At 40.6% G+C, this 22,560-nt stretch overlaps 1 protein-coding gene across 2 annotated transcripts in view; it reads left to right on the top strand.

The window, feature by feature from the left end:
- FNDC3B (fibronectin type III domain containing 3B) overlaps nucleotides 1–22,560 on the top strand; it is a 320,537-nt gene that overhangs the window by 285,964 nt on the left and 12,013 nt on the right. For both annotated transcript variants that reach the window (XM_033130828.1, XM_033130837.1), the window contains exons 23-25: nucleotides 5,417–5,629; nucleotides 18,702–18,868; nucleotides 21,473–21,600. In XM_033130828.1, coding sequence (XP_032986719.1) covers nucleotides 5,417–5,629; nucleotides 18,702–18,868; nucleotides 21,473–21,600 — 508 coding nt within the window. The remainder of the gene's footprint in view (nucleotides 1–5,416; nucleotides 5,630–18,701; nucleotides 18,869–21,472; nucleotides 21,601–22,560) is intronic.

The following is a 22,560-nucleotide window of genomic DNA, read 5'->3' as shown; positions in this document are numbered from 1 at the left end:
ATGTTTACCAGAATGCAGGAAGACATGGCCTATTTGCATCTTATGAGTTCCTCAGTTCTATTTCAGTTTTGAGTATTACTTCATCATTGGAACTAATTATTAGGTTGGTACAAAAGTAATTGCGACTTAAAAGGTTAAAAATAATTGCAAAAACCACAATTACTTTTGCACCCACCTAATAACATTAGTTCAGTGCATTAGCTACATGGAAACTGTTTTCCATGCATTTTTACTGAAACAAAATGGGTTTTTGTAAAAATGAAGGCTAAGTTGAAGTGAGTATTTTAAAATCTGGATAATGATTTCAAGGCCAAAAGTTAAATAATGTGAAAATAAATTTGTGACTGTTTTAAATGTCTATTTCACTGGCAAAAGGTAATCGTTATTGAACTGAAAGTGTGGTTAGAATTAAAATTATCTTTTGGTTGGAGTAAAAGCCATGTGTGGTCCAAGTTATGTTCGGAGAGTATGGTATGCCAGAATGCACAAAGACTTGGAGCCTAAAATGATGAGATTCACACCCAGATCTGCCCTGAATCCACTATGTAGATCAGTGTAAATGACGGAACTCAGCCGGCCATAGTCCTTTCACTTATAAAACAAGTAATTCCTACCTCATGGAGTCAGGTTAGAAATTAGAGATAAGGTTGTTCATATCAAACCTAGACTTCAACACCTCATAGCCACTGTATCAGTTAGGTTGAGTTATTTAACCTCTCTCTGAGTTGAACTGCCGGTTCCTCATATCCAAAGGCAAGAGACAATACAGGTCCCTACTCCATAGCACAGGTTCTTGGCCAGAGCAAGTTTTCCTTGCTATTTGTTGCGATGGTCATTGGTCGTCACTGTTGGCCTTTTCGTCTGTTGCAGAGCTCTTTCTCTCATCCTCACCTACTGTGGATGGTTTAAAAAGAAGCCAGCCAGTCCTTGATGCCATTGCTGGGTCCCTGGCCATAATTTCAAGGAAGGGAAAGCATAGCTGGTATCAGCAAATTAATTCAAGTTATAAAGTGAGGTGGTGGTAATGGTGCAACTAAAACAGAGACATTCGTGTGTGTGTGTATGCCCAGCACGTGTTCTTCACTGTGAGAGAGGAATGATGGCCTCGAAAGAAGCCAAGAGAATAATATGGCCATAAATGAGCCCTTTAAAGTTCACCGCTGTGCTTTTGGCTACCTTGAATTCTTTTCTGGTTGTATGGTGGAGTATAAAACATTTAAAAAAATAGAACGTGCTTTCCACATTCCTTAATTAAGTAATCCTGTTCGTAAATGCAGCAAAGAGACTACTATCCCCATTTCATAGTTAAGAAAACTGTGACTTAAAGGTATTCCATAATTTCCCCAAGGTCACCAAAGTGATGAACAGTATTCCCAAAGAAGCTTCACTGTACAGGAAGTGAAAACGCTGCTATGGTGTTCTTGCCGTGTGTATTTAAGGCAAAGACTGTGCCTCCCAAATACTTCTCGGCAACAGGTCAGAGAGCCCGGGAGCTACAAATGGAAGGAACCCAGTACTTATCAAAGTACTGTAGAGGCTTTGAGGAAATAAATGGAATGACAAAAGAAATCAAATACTAAATCTGTATTTATTTTTGCGTTTCAATACTTAGATTTCATAAAATATTTTTTAATTCTTATGATTTAGATCTTTGTTTGTTTGTTTTTTCCTTGAACAGAACAACAATCTCAAGCAACCCATTGCCTCACTTCCTTTTGTTTATAAAGTAGCTAAGGGTGTTTGGGCTGCACAGAGCAAAACCTGGATGCACGGTGAGCTTGACTCTGGAGGACTCTGGACGAGCAGATGGAAGCACTACCTGTGCATAGAGTAAAGGGAGGGAATGGCAGTCTGGACACTAGAAAGACGTAAATGTAAACCTTGTAGGTGAGGAAGCTTGTTAGACCATTGAAGGAAGACTGAGACTTACTGTCTGGCTTAATCCCCTTTTCCTAAGAAGGCAAAAAGGGTTGTAATTTCTACCTTTTAAAAAGATTTTTCTTCTCCAGTTGCAGAAAAATGTCTTATTTTCCAACCATAGGAAAATGTTCTTGTGTTAGTACCATAAACATATTTTATAAGACTCATGTTAGGAGATAGGGAATGAGTTTATTCTAGTCTTTCCGTATCATACTGAGAGACTTGCATTGTCTGCAAGAGACCTGATGTAGCCTCTAGAATAATAGAGTCTGGGAAAAGTAAGGCTCTTTAATGGAATTTTGCTGTAGTTTATCAGAGATGAGTATTTGCTCTATTCTAAACTAGGAGGCAGATACTCATCCAGTTGTATAGATGGTTGTGACTAGAGCTGTTGTAAACAGGAGTGTGCAGGTTTTGTGGGAACATAATTTTAATTTCTCTAGAATAAAGACCAAGAGGTGCGATTGTTAGGTCTTATGATAAGTGTATGCCAAATTTTGTAAGACACTTTATAAGAAAACTGTTTTCCAATGCATCTATACCACTTTGTATTCCCATCAGCAAAACATGAGAGTTTTAGTTGCTCCTTATCCCAGCCAGTATGGTAATAAGTATTTTTTATTTTAGCCATTTGAATAAAGATATAGTAGTGTCTCACTGTAGTTTCAATTTGTATTTTCTAATGGCTAGTGATGTTGAATATCTGTTTGTGTGCTTACTTGCCATATGTATATCCTCTTTAGTGGAATGTCTGTTTCAGTCTTTTGCCCATTTTTAAATTGTGTTGTTTGTTTTCTTACTGTTGAGTTATAGAGGTCTTTATACATTCTGGATACAATTCATTTTGTCAGGTTTATAATTTGCACATATTTTCTCCCAGTCTGTAGCTTGTCTTCCTTCTCCTAACAGTGTGAAAGTTTTTAATTTTTATGAAGTCCAATTTTTCAGTTTTTTTCTTTTATGAATCATGTTTTTTATATCCTATCTAAAAACGCTTTACCTAATTTTAGGTAACAAGTATTTTCTCCTGTTTTCTTCTTAAAAGTTTTATATTTTACATTTAGATCTGTGATCCATTCTAAGTTTAGAATAAGATAGGAGGTTTAGGTTGAGATTTATTTTTTTCCCTATTGATGTCCAATTGTTTTAACACAATGTGTTAAAAAGACTATTCTTTCTCCATTGAATTACTTTTGCACATTTGTCAAAAATCAATTGGCCATATTTGTGTGGATCTATTTCTGGAGTTCTATTCTGTTCTATTGATCTATGTGTCTGTCTCTCTACCAGTTACCACACTGTCTTGATTACTGTAGCTTTATAGTTAAGTCCTAAATCAGGTAGTGTGATTCTTCCAACTTTATTCTTATTTTTCAAATTCATTTTAGCAATTTTAGTTCCTTTGCCTTTCCATATAAGATTTAGAATCAACTTATGTATATCTACTCAAAGAATCTTGCTGGAATTTTATTAGAATCATTTTATATCTATATCTTAATTAGGGGAGAATTGATTTTTTTTTTCTGCATATAGTCTTCTAATTCATGAGTACAGTATATCTCTTTTTATTTGGGTCTTTAATGTTTTCAGCAGTGTCTTGTAGTCTGTTTTATTTCTTTTTTTCCTATCTCTATACTTCCCCCCGCCCCCACTGTCTAGGACTTCTAGTACATAATATTGAAGAAGAGTTGGTGAGAATAGACATCCTTGCCTTGTTACCAATTAAAAAGAAATCCTTTAGTCTTTCATCATTAAGTATAATGTATAATACAGCGGTAGGTATTTCCTTCGATGCACTTTTCATGTTGAGAATTTTCCCATCTATCCCTAGTTGCTGAGAATTTTTATATGAATATATGTTAGATTTCATCAGATGCTTTTTCTGTATCAATTGGTACAATTATATGATTTTTTTCTTCTTTTTTAGGCTGTTAATAGGATGAAATTGGCTAAGGGCTAGGGAATGAGAATGCAGAAAAGAAAAAGAGGAATGAGGATTTTCCCTGTTCATTCTGAGCATTAGATACCACTTTCTCTACCTTTGAGCCAGGCTTCTCCTAGAACTCTGTTTATGCAGAGATCTGCTCCTGGATTTCAGGCTACATTGAGTCCAGTCTGGGGGACAATGGAGGGAAAAGGTAAACTCACTGCTAGCTTGGTGATAGTTTAAATTCTTCCCCAGCACTTACTTTTCAGGGTTCTTGAATAGCTGCTCCATTTGTTTCGTCCAGGTTTAATAGCTTCATTCAGTGGGAAAGACAGGGTGAAGTGTGCTCCCTCCATCTCACCTGCAGTTAATCAGGGTTCTTTCTTCTTCTTCTTAATCTACAAGCATATTATGTTGGCTTGCTTAATTATGTAATATTTAAATTTGAAGAATTAAGGCTAATTTGAGGCTACAGATGAATTTAGCTACATAATATTTAAATGATATTTTCTTTTTAAGTGTAAGCAATAAGTGTTGTAAATGAGAAGTGTATAAACCTAAATTATTAGAATATTTTAAGCTGATGTTTCCTAAGAATTTATCTCTTTGAATATTTATTATCATGTGTTTTAAGACACTGTTTCAAATTCAAATCAAGTTTTAAATGTGACACCCCACTGCCCAGTCATCTTGGTAAGATGCCTGTGAGGTAAGACCCCTAGCAAGGGGTCTGGGTGGAGGGTCCCCCGGAGGTCTAGTAACGGGACATGAAAAGATGGAGGAGATGTAGACCTGGGCTTGGTCTTACAACAAGTGAAGGTGTGGAAATGTCTGAGGCTATGGAGAGAACTGCTTATGTTATATGAGAAGTAAGGAGGAAGGCCTCAGCAAACATGTGCAGGCCACGGAATGACAGGAGGAAACGAGTTTCAAGAATATTCAGTCACTACGGGAAAAGGTGTTGAGGATGAGGATGAATTGTTCTTACCCCAACACTGCACATAAAAAAACATCCAGTGAAGATTACTGCACATCTGCATCATATCCTGTTACCAGCAGTGTCTGCACCCAGCTCTGGTTAAGGATTAGCAGAGATTGTCGGGTGAGGTGGGAGAAAGGGGAAGGAGAAATGCCCTGCTGAAGAGCTGATATCCTTTGTTTTTGAATTCTGAAGAAGACTCGTTTGTTCTCTGTTTCATTTATTCTTTATAGCCTACTTACTTCCACAACTGACTTTGAGGCAGCTAAAGGATGGCTAGAATAAAATATAAAAGCCTATCGTTAGGATGTCTTCCTGCAGACAATAGCTTTTTTTTTTTTAATTAAAGATATCTTAGGATATCTAAGTGATATATTGCTAATGTGCTTTATTTTTGCTATTTTATTTTTTTTGGACGTAGAATATAATCTGTCCTCTGAGATGCCAAGTTCTCTATTTGTCTTGAATATTTTGTTTTTCTTTAGTCCATGCTATTGCTTTAGGGGTAAGTAAGACAGATTCCACACAATGTTTATTTCAATTGAGGAATCACTGCTTCTTTAACCTGTAGTGTTTGTATTTTTTTCCAGGATCAGAATTCAGGCCATAAATGAAATTGGAGCTGGACCATTTAGTCAGTTCATTAAAACAAAAACTCGGCCATTACCACCCTTGCCTCCTAGGCTTGAATGTGCTGCAGCCGGGCCTCAGAGCCTGAAGCTGAAATGGGGAGACAGTAATGCTAAGACACATGCTGCTGATGACATGGTATACACGCTACAGCTGGAGGACAGAAACAAGAGGTACGATGGGGGTGAGGGTGCACAGGGAAACGCTCTGCCTTTGGCTTTGGGATGGAATCCTACGTGTTTATTTATCCTCTAAAACACTCTTCTTTGTTGAAAGATTTCCTGCATTTTTATGCCCAAAGTTGTAAGCCTTTATTTTTCATTTGGAATATCTAAACTTTAAACATTCTAAAGATCCTGATTTCCCTACATGTGATAATAATGTATGTGTTTGTTTTTTTTCTTTCATAAAGCCAGATAATACAGAGAAATTGTCTAAAACGAAAACTGCTAAACTCAAATCTACACGATGTAATAGCATTATATTAGTCCCGAGTGCAGAGGGAAATAAGACTCAGAAAGAGATGTTATCTCTTTAAATATTCAGTAACCATCAGGACAAACATGTTTACCAGTCTGAAATAGCTGTAGTAATACACGGACGAGGACTGTACTTTGTAACTGTGGGCAATGCAGTACCAAATTAACCAGAGCGAATAGGTGATTCTTCATAAGACTCCATGCCCAGGAAAACACTCTTGGCCACAGAAATCAAATCCTGACTTTCACGTAGTATTTATTCAACCTAGATTCATTTCTTCTGAAACTAGCCAATCATATGATGGGCAGCTGAACTGTATTTAAGAATAATTCAGATGTGGAGCAAAAGTTAATGATGACAGAATGTTGTTACAGAAGTGTAAATCAGAGAATCAGGTGAAGGAGGTGGAACTCACCATAAAAGCAGAACAGCCCGTTGGAACAGACACATGCTACTACTTCCCTGTGACATCCCTGCTCAGACACAAACCAATGTTAGTGTAGGAGTATTTCTGTCATTTCCCCCTTATGCATTGTGGTATCCTGTGCCTTTACACACAGAACTGGTTTTAGGTAGCGCAGAAAGCCCAGTCTAATGTCCATCCCCCTCTCTGTACTCGAGTGCTTTGATTCATTCCTGTGCAGTGAGATCCTGCTGTGTAGATGGCACTGTTTGAGGTGGGCCTTCAGTGGATCAAGAAAAAAACAAGGCCCTGCCTCCAGGAGCATAATATCAACCCACAAATTGTCACAGAACATTTGTGCCGTTGGATAAAAGAGCTCTGGTGGGAGTATGGAGAAGGCAGACATAGAAGAAAAGTGCTTTAGGAGTTTGAAGGAAACAGAGACCTATCTGGTTGCAAAGATCAAGAATGGCTTTTTGAAACAAGTGACATTTGAACCTGATATTGAAGGACCTGTCAAACCCAGTAGTTTGACTACAAAAGAGCAAAAACTGATTGTCCTGTTGGAAACTAGTCCTGGAATAGAAAGCACAGAAAAATCAAGGCTTCTTTTGGTAGGTTCATTGGAGATAACTGTATACCCACAGATAATAAGATTGTTCATCGTGCTGTACTTTGTGCCTTTGGATGTATATTCACACCCTCGTTTGACTGGCCGGGGACTCCTCTGGGCTAGCAAGAATAGGGATTATGGACTAACAGAAATCATGATAATACGTAAAGCTAGCATGGGAGAAACTTGTAAACAAGCCTTTATGTTTTTCTCCTGGGCTTTTGGCTTCCATTGGTGGTAGAGAGAACCTTTCTTAAAGAATGTCTTCTAGTTGTATGTTTTAGAAAAAATGAAGCCCAGAAACGTTGGCGTTGGTGGCAGAATTGGGATCAGAACTGGTGCCTCCTGACTGCCTGTGCAGCTGCGTCCACTGTTCCCTCCAGGAATGTGGGGAGAGTGACAGCTCTGCCCCAAACCAGCCCTCTCCATCTTGCTCTAGCCCTGCCCTGGGCGGGGCCTCCACCTGTATTGGCACAGGAGAGCTGTGCCAATAGTCAGACAAAAGCTCCAAATGAGTATACTGTCCTGAGACATTTAAATATGCCAGACAGAAAATAGTGCAGAATCTAGTAATCAATATGTGCTCTTTCCTCCAAAAAAAGCACTCAAGGCTGCCCTTGTTAATCAAATAAATGACTTGCCTAAATTTCAGTGGCAATTTAAGAAAACTTACCATTAGGAACAGTATTTCTCTTAATTTTACAAGTGAGAGTCCAAATTTATCTTTTTAAAATTAGATTTGTCAGTGCTCTCAGAATGTTATTAACGTGATGGAAATACAGAGCATAATAAATTCTCATTCTATTTGTGGCATAATTTTCCTGGGATTTAATACAATGAAACGTGGCCTAATTTGAGTTGAAGATGACCTTCCTTAGCATCTTAAAACAACTCTTGTGGTGAGTGGCCCTATGAATCCAAGCCTTTAACTTTGGGTCTTGACTCATGAGGATCAGGCAGAGATCATTTGAGTTGGGTACATCAAAATACTGATTATTAGCGTAGTCTTTGCCAATTCTAATCGCCTGGAGGTTCTTTAGGACTTGAACCCATCCTGTTCAGTTGAAAGGAACAATGTCTTCTTCCAAAGTGGCACTTGTCTTTTTCATTGAACTTGTTGTGCTAGAGTGGTTTCTGGTTGTGGGTTTTGGAACAAGTGCACATACTCTTTAGCATATGCGTTGATTTCATTAACCACTAATAAGTTTTTATTATGGAATGGCACAAATATTATATGTCCTGCTTGTGGTCAAGGTGAGAACCAGAGAAAGATTTAATTGTAGTTTGAATTGATCCAACCCCCAGTTACTGTGGGCATTTAAAAGTAGAGCTGCTGATGTCTGAGTTATACAGCTGTCTTAGCCAGCTATGCAAGTAATCTGAGTCTTAAAACATATTTTGCAACAGAAGCACAATGAAGATTAGTAACTCCACATTTGGTAATTGTTAAAGAGTTGAGTCAATTTTGGCCACTCAGGTATTGAGTATGTGAACTCAGGTCCTTCCCAACTTTTTTTTTACCTTAAAGAAACAATGTATGCAAAAGACTGTGAGTTAAATCCTTTACCAAAAAAATAATCTCTTGTAAATGATTATGACGTATTATCTCTTTTCTCTTTCATATTTTCTTCTGCTTTTTACAAGTGAAAAAACAATAAGAAAATTACTAAATTTCCTTAAGCATCCAAAACAACCTAGGGTTTTGCATCTGTGATGTCCTGCTTTATTATGTTTATTTATATACCCCTCGATGAAAAAGCTGAAATGACTCAGAGATTTCTAAGTATAATGTTTGGCAAATAATACATTTTCAAACGTTCTAAAGGAAACTTCTATTTATTGAGCCCCTACAAAGCGCCAGGCATCGAGAGCTTTTATCAACGTTATTTAGTTCTTAAATAAAAAATGAAATATTTTCAGTGATGATAGGATTTCTACTTTTAAAGCCTTCCACCAATTAGGTGAAAAAAAACATTGTTTTTGATCAATTGACTTGATTTCAACGTATGATTATTAGGAGTTTTATATATGCAAAGAAAAGCGATGCTTAAGTCTTGGATAGGCAAAGATGTCCAAGGTAAATCCCTGCCTTTAAGGAGCTCACATGGTGGGATATGAGTGGAAGACACAGATACATTCAAGCACATCATGATGTGGAAGGCTTAAAGATTGACGCTGTGCACAGAGTCACAGCAAAGGAGGAAGGAAAGAAGAATGGCATCTATTGTACGCTTAAAATTCAATGAACAGAGAAGGCTTCTGAGAGAAGGTAACAGGTTGGGTGAGTCTTAAAATTTAGGGTCCTAATTTTAACAATCTCACGCAAGAGAGCCTCAGGATGGAGATGAGTGATGGGGACTCAGAAATGGATGGAAATCAAGGATGCGATCTCTGAAGCACAGAAACGGGTCTAGGTCTTTATCCAAGTAAATGATGCCTCTTTCTGTCCTGGTACTTTTTTTACACACATGGCTCTTTTTTAAGTTTGGGACTGTTTCACAGCAATAGTAAGGATCCCAAAGGCCATCTTGTCCAAATCCCTGCCTCAAACGAAATCAGCCTAGAATTCAAACAGATCACCTGGGCTTCCTTTGTTGAACATTTTTCCCCCTTGAGCAGGACATTTGTTTCGCAGACGTTCAGATTCCTAGTAACTGACTGTATATTTATGCAGCAGCCTCAAAGCTTTATATTTACAGGATTAAGTTTATCCCTAGCAATTAGATTCTAATCACTCAATCATAATTTTTTCTGGAATTACTACAGTGTGCTAGGTCTTATGGGTATGTGGCCTGCCTATAAGGAGCTCATCTTTCTGAGAAAATAAATTAACATGAAACAATGAGCACACAGCACAAGAGAATGTTTAACCTCAACAGAAAAACAAAAATTATATGAGTTTGGCCACAGAGAGATTACGGGTGTTACTTTTAGCAGCTCTAAGACAGATCTGAACGTCTTCAGTTTCTGTGTATGCAAGGAAAATATATTCCCAAAGTAAACATTTTCATAATGCCGCATAATGCCGCGTTAACCTAATATAGGGATGAGAATAACAAGGTCGGCTCATGGATTTGAAGGTTGTAAGGCTGTCCTGATGGTTTTGAAGATGCATGTGTGTGTGTGATTGAAATGAAATGTTGTGCTGCCCTAACAAAATTTGAGCTGATGCTGATTCTCGTCCTGACCCCCATGGTCCATGTTCCCGATAATAGTACACAGCACTGAGGCAAGAGGAACTTAAGTTCCAGGAATGCATTTATGGTTAATCTGTTGTTCAGGGTTAGTCAGACAGACCATGTATTTTAAAATAAGGCTCCAGCAAAACGGGGCGAGGGAAGAGAGCTTTAATAGAGTGGATAATTACCACATGCTCTCATTTAACTCGGCCCTTGTGCCGTGACACTTTTCCCTTCAGCCAGCGAAATTGCAGGGCCTTTGTAACGTGTACATGACTGCCTGTTAGAGAGGGACAGACACAATCTGCATAAATAAACCCCGAAAAAATAAACACGAGGCAACTAATAAAAGTGGCCCGGGTGTGTGAGAGCACGATGGGAGGAGTGAACTTTCTTAAGGTGCACCTATTACAGAACAGACTCCTGCTTCTGTTTCTCAGGGCTTGGTGCTGAATTACATGAAACAGATGTAAGGCAGCTGGCTCAGGGCCCACAGGAGACCCTCAGGATGGATTTCCTTTGCTTCTCTGGAATCGTCCCTCATTCACATAATCACCCTTGTTGGATAAATGGCATTTTTATATTACCTTCAGTCACCAGTCACCAGAAGGCAATTGTCATTTTCAACCAGGGTCTCATGTCCCATCATTTCTTTTTGCCTTAGTTTCTCCCTCTGCAAAATGGAGCTAATGATGTCTGTCTCCAGTTCCTGATTAATGGGGGGAAAGCATTTTTATTTCTTAGAAAAAGGAGCATAAAAATTCAGCCTACAAAATAAAGAGTATAGCCAGCTTAATCAATTTCAGGATGAAACATCTAGGCACAGGCAGAGGAGAGGGGTAGTGAATGAACTATTTGACATCTTAATTGGACCAGAAGTAGAATTCAGATTACAGGTTCCTCTTCTGTTTGAAAATGGAATTTCTATCTATCTAAAAATAAATAACCAGAAGAAATGTGATTGCATTTTCCTCACCATTTTTCCCGAACCGGGTCAGATAGAGGCAAGGCTACTAAAATAGAGATAGGCAAACAAATTTGGAAGACTAGGAAGAGCATCTAAGAAGATGAGACTCATTGCATGTATTTGAAACAAAGAAGGAGAATCGGAGGTTTCAAGGTTCTTAGGCAGCCTTCAGAGGTTCTGGTCATCCTTTCTTTGAATATAAATAAATCTCATTTTAATATATCAATAACTTAAGTACAGTTTGAACAAAAATGAAATTGAAAATAGGCATTTTCTTTTAGTCTACGTAAAGAGATTCATCAGTAGCTACTGTGATATTTTATTTCTTAGAAAGGAACATAACGACCAAGTATTGTAGCCTGATCACTCAGGAGCCAAAAGGTCCACATGCCACTGTGGACGTGGCGGAGGAACTTAACTCCTTTTCTCATTGGCCTTTTGAAATCGCTCTGGGCACGTTTGTGCTCAGTCTTCAACCAGGGACTCTCATTAACATGACAACCAGTTTAGGAAATGCGCCGTCCCTGCCTCGGGCGTCCCCACAGGATGCCATCTGCCTCTGCATAGACATGACAGGACTCGGTGTTCCTGGGGGATTGAGGCACATCCCATTCGTTCCTGTTTTGAACAGCCTCCATTCCCAAACATTACTAACGTAGGAAATTCACACACACACACACACACACACACACACACACACACGCAGAGTCCATGGAGGAGCCCAGGGAAACTGAGAAGAAAAATAAAGGCAATGACATGTCAAGGAGTAGAGCTGAGCTGAGCTGACTAACAGCGGTTGTTGTGAAACGTGTTTTGAAGCGTGCCACTTGCAGCTTTTAGTTCACTACAGGCCATTTTAGGTCAGCAGGTTGGATCGTTTTGAGTTGATATTAATGGGCTGTCGTTAGCCTGTAATGGCCTAGGGATCGTAAGGTAGCAAACAGAAAACACTGTTAACATTATCTCGTATTTTCCACTGCAAATTTAAGATGTAAGCTGTCCAGAGCATGCTTGGATATATATCTTTTGAAACAAAACTGTTTTTGAAGAAACACATTTTAAAATTCTTTATACATCATCATTTTCCTCTAAAATGATTTAAAATAAAGAAACGTTTAAAGATGTAACATGTCTGGATTTCTTCCTTCAGTTGCACTTCAGTGCAAAAAAGTCATCTTTCAGAATGATAAAGCCTCACATACTGAGGTTAAAAGTATAGCCACCCCCTCGATTTCTTGAAAGTGTCAAGAATCTGTTGTTTTGCCCTTGGAATATATATTTAATAAGAAGTCGTAGAATTGGTCCTTCCCTTTGGGTCCCATAAAAATTTCTGCCAGATGAACAAGACAGTATTATCCTAGGTGTGTGGAAACTCAGCCTGTGGAGTTATCAGCTTGTCCAAGTTCACGGTGAAGGTAACGGACTCTGCATTGTGGCCAAGGTCTTTGCACCCCTCATGGAGTAAGTACTCTGACAGGCAAGCAGAATAAGCAGAATCATTTTCTATTCACAGATACATAGAACGCCTTTTTTAAAATCACTGATAAATTGCCAACATTAAAACCCTTGTGTGCTTGTCACCATCCGAGTATTTAGTTTCAAGAAGACATTATAGTCAACACTGAGGCAAGTCAGAGACAGAGCCACAAAAGAATTCATTTACACTGTAAACTTTCGATGACCCAGCCAACCTTCTGCCTTGTTTATGTTTTTCCTTCCAAGAAAATATTTTTTTGTACCAGAGAGCTCTTCTCTCCATTTTTCCTTTCCCTAAGTAAAAATGCCCAAATTTCCCTTAATGAGCAGCACTTGCATAGAACCAGCTGCTCTCATTTCCATCTGTTTTGAGCAGCAGTTCCTGGCCTGGGCTCACCAAGACAGGGTGGATGGGGAGGCTTCCTCCCCAACGCAGGAAAGCCTCAGGGATTGTAAGTGAGGATGCATTCTGGGGACCGCCTTCAGGCCTCTCCAGCATTGAGAAACAGGGTAAATCATTCATGAACCTTGGTGCTGTCTTACTCATAACAAGTGCTAGGCATCTTGTCATGGGTTCTCCCTGCATTATCCCATTTGATCACAATAACCTCCTGAAGGGTAGGGACCATTATCATCCCATTTACAGAGGAGGGTACAGCTTCCCTGGCTACAGAGCCCAGGATGACCAGGCAGTTGAACCTGAACTCAAACTCAAGTCTGCTGACTGAAAGATTGTTATTACCCACTGACCCTTTGGTCCCCACGCCAAGGGGGCAGCACCACAGTGGAGACCCACAGATGTTTCCAGACCTGTCCTCTTACTTGGCCTTCACCAGAGCCCTGGGTCATGGGCAGCAGGGATTGTGGATGGAATAGAAGACCCCTTAGAGGCACTGCCAAAGAGCTGTGATACCAGCTGTGGCTACATAATGCCTCAGCCTGAACTGAGAAATTACTTGGTGACTTTATTGCGCACGTACTTCATTCTAGGAACCATGCCACCTGTTACACACATATTCCTTCTTTGCGTTTTTATAACACAGAAACATTAATATAATAAAAATAACAGAGTGAACATTTCCTTTTTTACTCCCAAGTCACCAAATTAGATTAACTTATTTTGGAGTGAGCTGTATGTCTACCACAGGCCACAGCAGATGTGGCAGAATAAATTCAGATGGACCTGTTCCTGCTGGATGTGAGCCGGTAATGGCCCAGTAACCTGGAGAGAGGCCTACTGAGGCAGGAGTTGAGAACCACAGGGGTCCTCAGGGCAAGGTGGCCTGCCTGGAATCCCTGAGAGGTGACCTGTGCCACTGGTGGGACAGTCTGGAGGCATTGGATACCCTGTATCGAACTCGTACTATGTGTTGGGCTCAGTTCTGGGGTTTTTACCCACATTTCCAGATTTGACTCTTGAAACAACCCATGACGTGGACACTTTCTGTTTTGCAAATGGAAGAAACTGACATTTAGCAAGGGCGAGTGATTTGGCAGTAAGGGGCAGAGCTGAGATTTATGCCCTGTCTTCCTGGGTCCAGGTCCCTGTGCCCCACCACTTCCCACCAGTGGTGTCTGGAGGGAGGTGGGGGGAGAAGGGCAGGGTGGTCCTGTCTCCCAGGAGGCACAGATGGGAGTGGCCTCGGAGGAAAGCTGATCTCTCCCCATTAGTGTATCCCTTGTTGGCTGGGCCACACCCACCTTCAGAATTCAAGGGTTAGATGTCTCTTTGAGAGTTGTTGGTTACCATCTTTTGCGGGTTAGGCACCCACCTGTTCTGTGTGTTCCACATTTCCAGTGGATTTTTTCTTACTCCGGATCTTGTCCCTTCCCAGGCTTGGGCAGTGAACACCAAGGTAGTAAGCGTGGGTCAGGACCTCAGGACGACAGCATTCCTGCCAGCCTCTGGAGGTGACTGCTGTCCCAGGGTCTGTGATGCATGAGCCCGTGGTCCAAGCGCTGAGCCTGGGTACTCCAGATAGGAGGGGGAGAGAGGTGTCAGAAAAGCTGCAGGGCTGCAGGGCAAAACCATGCTTTAAGCTCTGAATCCTTGGTTCCATTTGAAATGAGTCTTCAATCATTGTGTCTTAGGACCTGTAGCGTGTTTAATTCTATCACCAAAAGCCTCTGGCTTACTTATTAATGAATTTTAAAATGAAGTTGGTCTTAAAAAAAAAAGAAAGAAAAAGGTTTAAGAGAGAGAAAAAAATTAAACAAATTTGTAAAACAAATATTTGATGAATATTTTTAATCTGTCCCCGAGTGCTTCTAGCCACAGGGTATGTTAGCCTGTGATGCCTCCAGGAGAGGCCACCGTGCAACTGGCATAAATCAGTGGCTTTGAAAAAAAGATTTCTTTCTTCTCCTGCTTCTTGGAGTGATGGAAAATAATTACAAAATTAGGGTAAAAGAGGGATTGTATTCTTTTGGTGTTGACTCACCTGCGTTTTATTTTGTTTTGATTGGCCTTTATTGTTTGAACCAGAAGTTACTGTCAACATATGCAGAAGGAAATTTAGGATCCAGGATATTTATCTGAGGCCTACTCTGTGGAGGGAATGTTTCATGAGCTAGCTCACTGAATTCCACCAGGCTACTGAACAAGAAGCCCAGCCTTCACTGACGGTGCCCAGTGTGAGATGGAACCCACAGCGAATGAAGAGAGGCCGGCTCTCAGCACACAGCTGACCCTCTACCTAGGAGAAAAGACAGTGATGTAGAAGCTCTCTCAGGAGGGAGAGTCGAGTTTCTTTTTTAAAATCCCATCTTCTCAGCATTGTAAAAATGATTATAACTAACACGTAGTGAGTGACTATTACAGGTCAGGACTGTTCTAAGCGCTTTCCTTTTATTAACCCATTTCAACTTCACCACAGCTCAGTGAGATAAGTTCTGTCATTTTCCTCATCTCACAGAGGAGAAAAGAGGCCCAAAGAGACTAGCTAAGTAAGTTGCTGGTACCTCCTAGTCTGCAGTGCCCATGCCGGTCACAGAACCTGCATTACGGAGAACGTACCCAGTACCTAGATGGGTGTGGGAGAAACATCCCACCAGTGTTACCTCGTACAATTTTTCAAAAATAAAACCCTTAAAATTAGACTGAAAGTGCCAAACTGGCTGGTAATCATATGAAGATCATATTTTCAGAAGCCTAAAGTTGTCGGGTGAGATTTTATGGAGGATTTTATTTGATAAACTGACTTATTGGTAGAGTTTAGCTAGAATCTTTCTACTATTGCGTTTAATAAATTTCTTTGTTAAAACATTAAAATAGCATGAAATTAGAAATAATACAGTAAGTCATTTCCATATTAAACCGTATTCATACCAAGTCTTTCTCATCTCTTATATCCCACAATGTCATTCTTGCAGTTCTCTTTCCGCTGTTAGCTCTTTATTTCCTTAAGACGAACGAGGCTAAGGGAAACTTTTAAAGTGAGAAAAGTATGAACTTTTAAACAAAGTGCAAGCTTGCTACCTCTGCCTGTCATGGCTCCCCGTGGGGTGAGAAGGCAGTGGGTACAACCGTCTTGCTTCATTGCTCTGCTCCTTCTAATCCGTGTGTCTCCCTTAGGACATAGGCCCACGATGACAGCACCTCTGTTTCTCTGGGAGGGCCGTTAGTGTGAGATTGACAGTGTTGATCCTTGGCTATCTTGGAATGTGAATCCCCACACTCTTGGGATTCCTGGTGTCTCGCCTCCCCAGCCCCACACCCTGGCACTCAGGAGAGAGCCTGTCATACCCGTCATCTTCATCTTCCCTGCACTTGTTTCTCTGTACCTGTTAAATGATGTGACACAGGAATGAGCCACCATCTGTTTTAGCTACTTCCATACACAGGTTGAGAACAAAAGAAGAGAGAACTGTCCTTCCCCTTCAGAATTTCTTCCCATTCTTTTTCCGGGGGTAGGAAGGTCAGGCTAAGCGGTGATGGCGTCCATCAGAGCAGCAAGCCGGTCATGATTTATTATTTCCGGAGCAGACAGTGGGCTAAACGACACCAGTCAGAGACATGCGTGTCCCACTGCCCACCACAGATACACTGAGCTTAGTTTCGGAAGGACATAACTCTCCTTACAGCAGGGCATGGCAGGGCGACCGTGCTGTTGCTAGTCGTCCTCTCCAAACTCCTATAAAAACCGGGCTTTATTGTAAGTTTGTGGGGAAGTTTTACTTCTCACACCATGACTTCCGTTTTGTGGTCTAATGAAGGGCAATTACTCCAGTTAGAGATTCTGGCTCAGGTGAGGCTGAGTTAATAAATAACTGTTTGCCTTTAGCATTGGCAAGGGTATTTTCATTAAGGTAGTGATGTGTCTAGAGCGCTAAATAGGTTGCCATGGTATTTGTGGGTTTCAGCATGGACTCTGGCTTTCCCTGAAATTAAGAATGTTCAGCCTTTAATAAAACGTGCTTCCTTATACAGCAAAGCAGAGGAACATTTAATAGGTGAAATGGCTGTGGCTCAGGAACTTGATAGCAAAGGCTGATGAATGCATGGATATTTTAAAATAAGTATTGACTCTGACAGGGTTTGTTTAAAAAAAAACACAGGTTGTTTAATCTATATCTGTCCATCCAGACTGTTCTCTAGCACATGGAGGAGCTGCCCACACACGGGACCAACTAACCCACAGGGATTAGATCTTATTCAGCTTTGAATCCACAGAGCCTAGCACACAGCAGATGTTCAAGAAATGTCTGCTAAATGAATTCATGACTTCTGCCTACCCCTTAGGCCAAAGCAGCCTAAGAGTCAGACATTTTGATTTTTTTTTCTGTCACTGATCTACTTCGCACCATAGCTAACGACAGTGAATTGTCCTCAAATACTGTGACAAAGCAGTGGAAACTGGAAGAACCGTGTGGCCTTTCTAGGAACAAGGCAGTGGTTGGATTCACTTGTGTAGTGGTTCTGGACCAACTACACAAAGTGTTCCTGGACCAACAGTATGCATCTCCTGAATCTACTAAAGATCCTGGATAACTTACGGAAAATTATTTCCAAAATTTTACGATTAACCAAGAAAAGACAAATAATGGCAGTATATTATAGTTATACCTAATCTAGTTTCATTGTGAAAATATTGATTTTTCAAGATCCTGGGGGGAAAGAGTTGAAATGTAAGGCCTTATTTTTTAATCTCATGCCTTCTATGCTTATGTCTCATGGAAATATTAATTAGAGAAGTACAAATATTTTGTCTTGGTTCAGATGAGAGAAGGATCCAGAAGCCACTCGTCTGAACTGAAATAGCCCATCTGTGTTATTTTTCCTCTTATTTTGATTAACCTGATAGATGATTCTGAGCAAAGTCTTTTTTTCTTTTTACATATTTTGTCAAAATTTATAATCCTAAATGTCGTCGTACTGGTTTGGGAAAGGAGCTTTGAAAGCTCTTGGGAAGATGAAGGTTAAAATTTAAGAATTTTCTAGCTAAACCTCAGTAATTTAAAAAATCAAATAAAGAGGATATTGTATTTCTCAGGTGCCCAGTTAACATTAACTTTATTGCCTAGTACATACCGTGTTTCCCCAAAAATAAGACCTAACTGGACAGTCAGCTCTAAAGCGTCTTTTGGAGCAAAAATTAATATAAGTCTGGTCTTATTTTACTGTAAGACTGGGTATAGTATAATATAATTATAATATAATATAATATAATACCCAGTCTTACTTTACTATAAGACCGGGTCTTAATTTTTGCTCCAAAAGCCACATTAGAGCTGATTGTCCGGCTAGGTCTTATTTTCGGGGAAACGCAGTAGTAGAAGGTAGGTTAACAGGATCATATTCGATAGATATTATCATTATGAAAAACTTGAAATTTCTTTTTTTATTAGTAAATAAAAGCATGAACAACTGATAATTCTAGAATCTAGAGCATAATTAAAGGGATCTTATTGTAAGCTTTATATGTGCTTAAATTTGTGTTTGCCTTTTATGTAACAATATATTAGACATTAAGCTTAACTATAACATAGCAACTGGTTGACTATTAATTCAGACTGTATGAAAAGCATTTACCACATTGGCCTGATCTGCTCCACTAGTTTGTATCATAATAATTTCTTGTCAGTAATACAAAGGCAGGTGGCTAATGGATTCTGCTCCTTCCTCTAGGTTTATCTCCATCTACAGAGGACCCAGCCACACCTACAAGGTCCAGAGACTGACTGAATTCACATGCTACTCTTTCCGAATCCAGGCAGCGAGCGAGGCTGGGGAAGGGCCCTTCTCAGAAACCTATACCTTCAGCACAACTAAGAGTGTCCCTCCCACTATCAAAGGTTTGTAGACAGCGTATGCTGGCATAGTTTTCTGTGAGAGTAAGGAGATGTTGGAACTTAGAAGAGAAAGTACAGTGCTCACTCTGACTATACTCTTCTAGTAGCTGTAATATCAGCAAGATAGAATCAAAAGAACTTTCTAAAAGGGAAAGTTGGAAGACGGATGTTGGGAGGAAAAGAGGGGCCTTCACGGAGAGGGCCGACAATAAAGACTTTTCTCAAGTATGTATAAAGGATTATTACAAATAATTTGTAAAAACCAGCAGGTAGATGGACAAGGAAAAGAAACAGACCAGAGTGACAAACTTTGGTGAGAAATGAGGGTGAATTCCTGATGCAGCACTTAATGACAGTTTACCACAGGAGTTTTGCAAACATTCCTTCTCAAACACATTCAGGAGGAGCAGAGGTTGGCATTCATCTCTGAATGCCCTTGGTGCCTAGAGATTCGAGGCTGATGTCGGCCCCTGCAGCAGCCTGTTCCCCTGGCCTCAGCTCTCACCGTGGAGAGAGCCCTGGGGCGAGCTGCAGCAGTGGCCTGTTCTTCTCTCCCTGAGAATTCATCTTGTGGTTTGTCAGTGACCAGTTTATTCTCTGCCTCCTTCCTGGGATCAGGCAGTAAGCAAAAGCCACTCCAGTGGATGGGTCTGCTGAGCCCTCATCTCTCCCGTTTCCAGCCACAGCATCATGCCTTCTGCACAGCCGGCTCATGAGGCAGAGCAGACAGCCACAGGCTGACGCTGGCTCGGCCCTTCCCACCCAGCCTCTGGCCTAGGCCCAGCCCCAGCACGGACTCCTGAGCCTGCCCCCACTCTCCCCAGCAGTGTGATTCTTGTGTGGGTCCCTACCACTGCCCTTGAGGGGCTGGACAGCTGCTGCCCAGAATGACGCTGAGGCTGATGGATAGACAAGTAGCCCGCCTGAACCAGGTTTTACGTGGGTAAAAGTGAGGGTTTGCTATGTTATTTGGGTGGCTAGGGCTGTGAGCACAACCTGTAAAAAAAGGCCCTATATGTGTGCGGCCCCAGGAGCAAGGCCACCTGACTCCCTGCTTCCACGTGGAGGAGCTATGTCGCTCCCACCAGAGCACAGAATTCATTCATTATAGGAGTCACGGTGAGGGGACTCCAGGACCTGGGGCTGAGTCTAGCTTGGATGCCGTGAAAGTTTCCCATAGTTCCTTGTAGGGCATTTTATGGTAAGTACATTCCCCACTGCCCTGCCCCTCAGCAGTCCAGAGCTTCTCTTTGGCAGTTGCTTCTTCTTGTGACTAAGAAACTAGTATAAATGGATGGATACGTGCGAAGTCCTGCTGGGTCACATGGGAAGTAAATACCCCAGTTCTTTGGTCCCGCTTTGCCTTTCAGCTGTAACACAAGGGATTCCCGAGCACTCTGTGATCTACAGGTGTGTGGTGACAGGGAAGTGTGCCACTTTACCAGTTAGCAAACCTCAAGGGTGTTTCCGGCACTAATTTTGCCTCTCAAAGTGATTGTTGGGAAAATTCATATTGTGGAAAGCAGAACACTGAGTGATGGCTCTTGCGTTTCATGTACATTTACTTCAGGACAGTTTCCTCACGTGGCCACATGATCAAGTCTTCCTCTCAGATTCAGGAAAGTGTTGTCTTAGCTGGAGGACTGTTTCGTCTGATTAGATTTCTTATTTACTTTTTCCATAAATTATTTGGCATTTTGGCCAACTAATTCCAACTTTTTTTTTTTTAAAGAAAATCTTTGTTTCTCTGAAGCAGTATTGTACAGAATTACAAGTAGAAACAATTTTCTCTAAAGAATTAATTTCATGTAGCTAGCAACTAAAGAATAAGGGGGTTCAGAGAGAGCAGTTACATATTCTAGTTACAAAATAGAAAAATAAATCTTGAATTAAGCTGTAGAGATGTAGCATAAGCTATGAGAAAATATTTTAAAATTCTGTTAGGTGCTTTGCTACAAACTAATACAATTTAACTTCAAATCAGAATGATGAGTCTCATAGGTGAAAAATACACTAAAAAATACAAATATACGATAACTTAATTTTAAAGGCTTTCAGTGCTGCCCATTCTCTGGGACTTACTTCAAATGTCACCTGCTCCTAAAACTTTCCTTAAACTCTGACACAGTGTGAGTTTTACTCCCCTGGAACTCCAAAACATTTTATTTGTACCTCTCATCTTAATCTGCCTTCCATTATTTTTTGTGTTTGTCTCATACTTTACTCTCCCCTTCCTTCAGTTAGATCTTAATTTCCTTGAAAGCTGGGTGTATTATACCTATTTTTGCATTCCCCAAAGTACCTAGCTCTGGGCCTAATCATAGAAGGTGCTCAGTAGCCATTGAAAATACGACAAAAACTCGATCCAGGCCAAGCAGTTATTAATAGGATAATGAACAAAGGATTTTTCAGCAATGACATTCTAGTCATGGAGTGTTCTCTGTGTGTAGGGAGGGCACCCTGCTGGTTTAATAGGAGGCGAGGCAAATAAACGCCCCTCTCAGGGCAGGCTCAGGCACTCTGTCACTCTCTCTAATATCACTAAAATATCGACTGTTAATGTGATACTTTCCATTTTGACCTTAGATGTGTGGATTTGTATTTCAGCACCCCGAGTAACACAGATGGAAGGAAATTCATGTGAAATTTTATGGGAGACGGTACCACCAATGAAAGGCGACCCTGTCAACTACATCCTCCAGGTATTGGTTGGAAGAGAATCTGAGTACAAACAGGTGAGAACCAGCGTGCATGACACGTGCCTGGCTTATCAGAATCAGGCTGTCTCCTCGCCTCTGCCTGTTGCCATGAACGATTTAGTGACCAGGGAGCTAAATTTTTTCTTAAAATCAGTCGTGGAAACTGCCTAACATGCACCCATTACCTAGTTCTTTAGGGTATGTAAGCCCTAGTGTACATTTTATTTTGTTACTTGGTGGTTGGTGTTCATCTTAAATTTTCAGATTTCAAGCATAATCTTGTCTTATAAAGAGTTTCTAAGTTCTGTATTTGTATTTGATAGTGGCAGTGATGTTTGCAGATATCAAACTCTGTATGTATGTAATTGAAAAGTGGAGTGCCAGTGGTTTTACTATAGAAGGGACGTAGTCTTGACCCAACTACTAAAGCCTAATGTCCTGTCAGCTTTTTTAATGGACGTGATAATGGAAGGATCAAGAAGGATATGTATGACCTGTCAGCTCTTGAGGCCTGTGATTCAGAAGCTCCAGGTCACTGCTTGTCCTGCTTTAATGTACATGGCAATCTGTTAAAATGCAGATTCTGACTCAGTACGTCTGGGGTGAGGGTTCAGGCTCCCAGGTGAAGATGGTGTTGCCAGTTCATGGACCATAATTTGAGTAGCAAGGCTGTGCAGAGCACATGATAAACCCATGCAAAAGAGAATGTAATCAGAAGACAGTCCGATAAAGAATTTGGTTTTAATCATTTTCCATACCCCTTTTGATCCTTGATTTTTTTCCAAAGCCACACAGTATCAATCACTGGCGATTAAAGATTCAGATACTCTGTAGGTTTCTGTAATGTTCCCAGGAACTTAATAACTGTTTATGTGACATCAGGATATGACACTGTTACTCTGTTAGGAAGACTGAGGCCCATTCCGTGTCAGCACTTTTAATAGAGGCATCCATTTATATCAAACTTAGAAGGTTGAAGATAAATGGCCACCTGTC

This window comes from Rhinolophus ferrumequinum, chromosome 2 (genome assembly GCF_004115265.2).
Source record: "Rhinolophus ferrumequinum isolate MPI-CBG mRhiFer1 chromosome 2, mRhiFer1_v1.p, whole genome shotgun sequence".
Lineage (NCBI taxonomy): Eukaryota > Metazoa > Chordata > Mammalia > Chiroptera > Rhinolophidae > Rhinolophus > Rhinolophus ferrumequinum.
The sequence above is the reverse complement of the archived record's forward strand: the minus strand, read 5'-3'. Positions and strand labels throughout refer to the sequence as shown.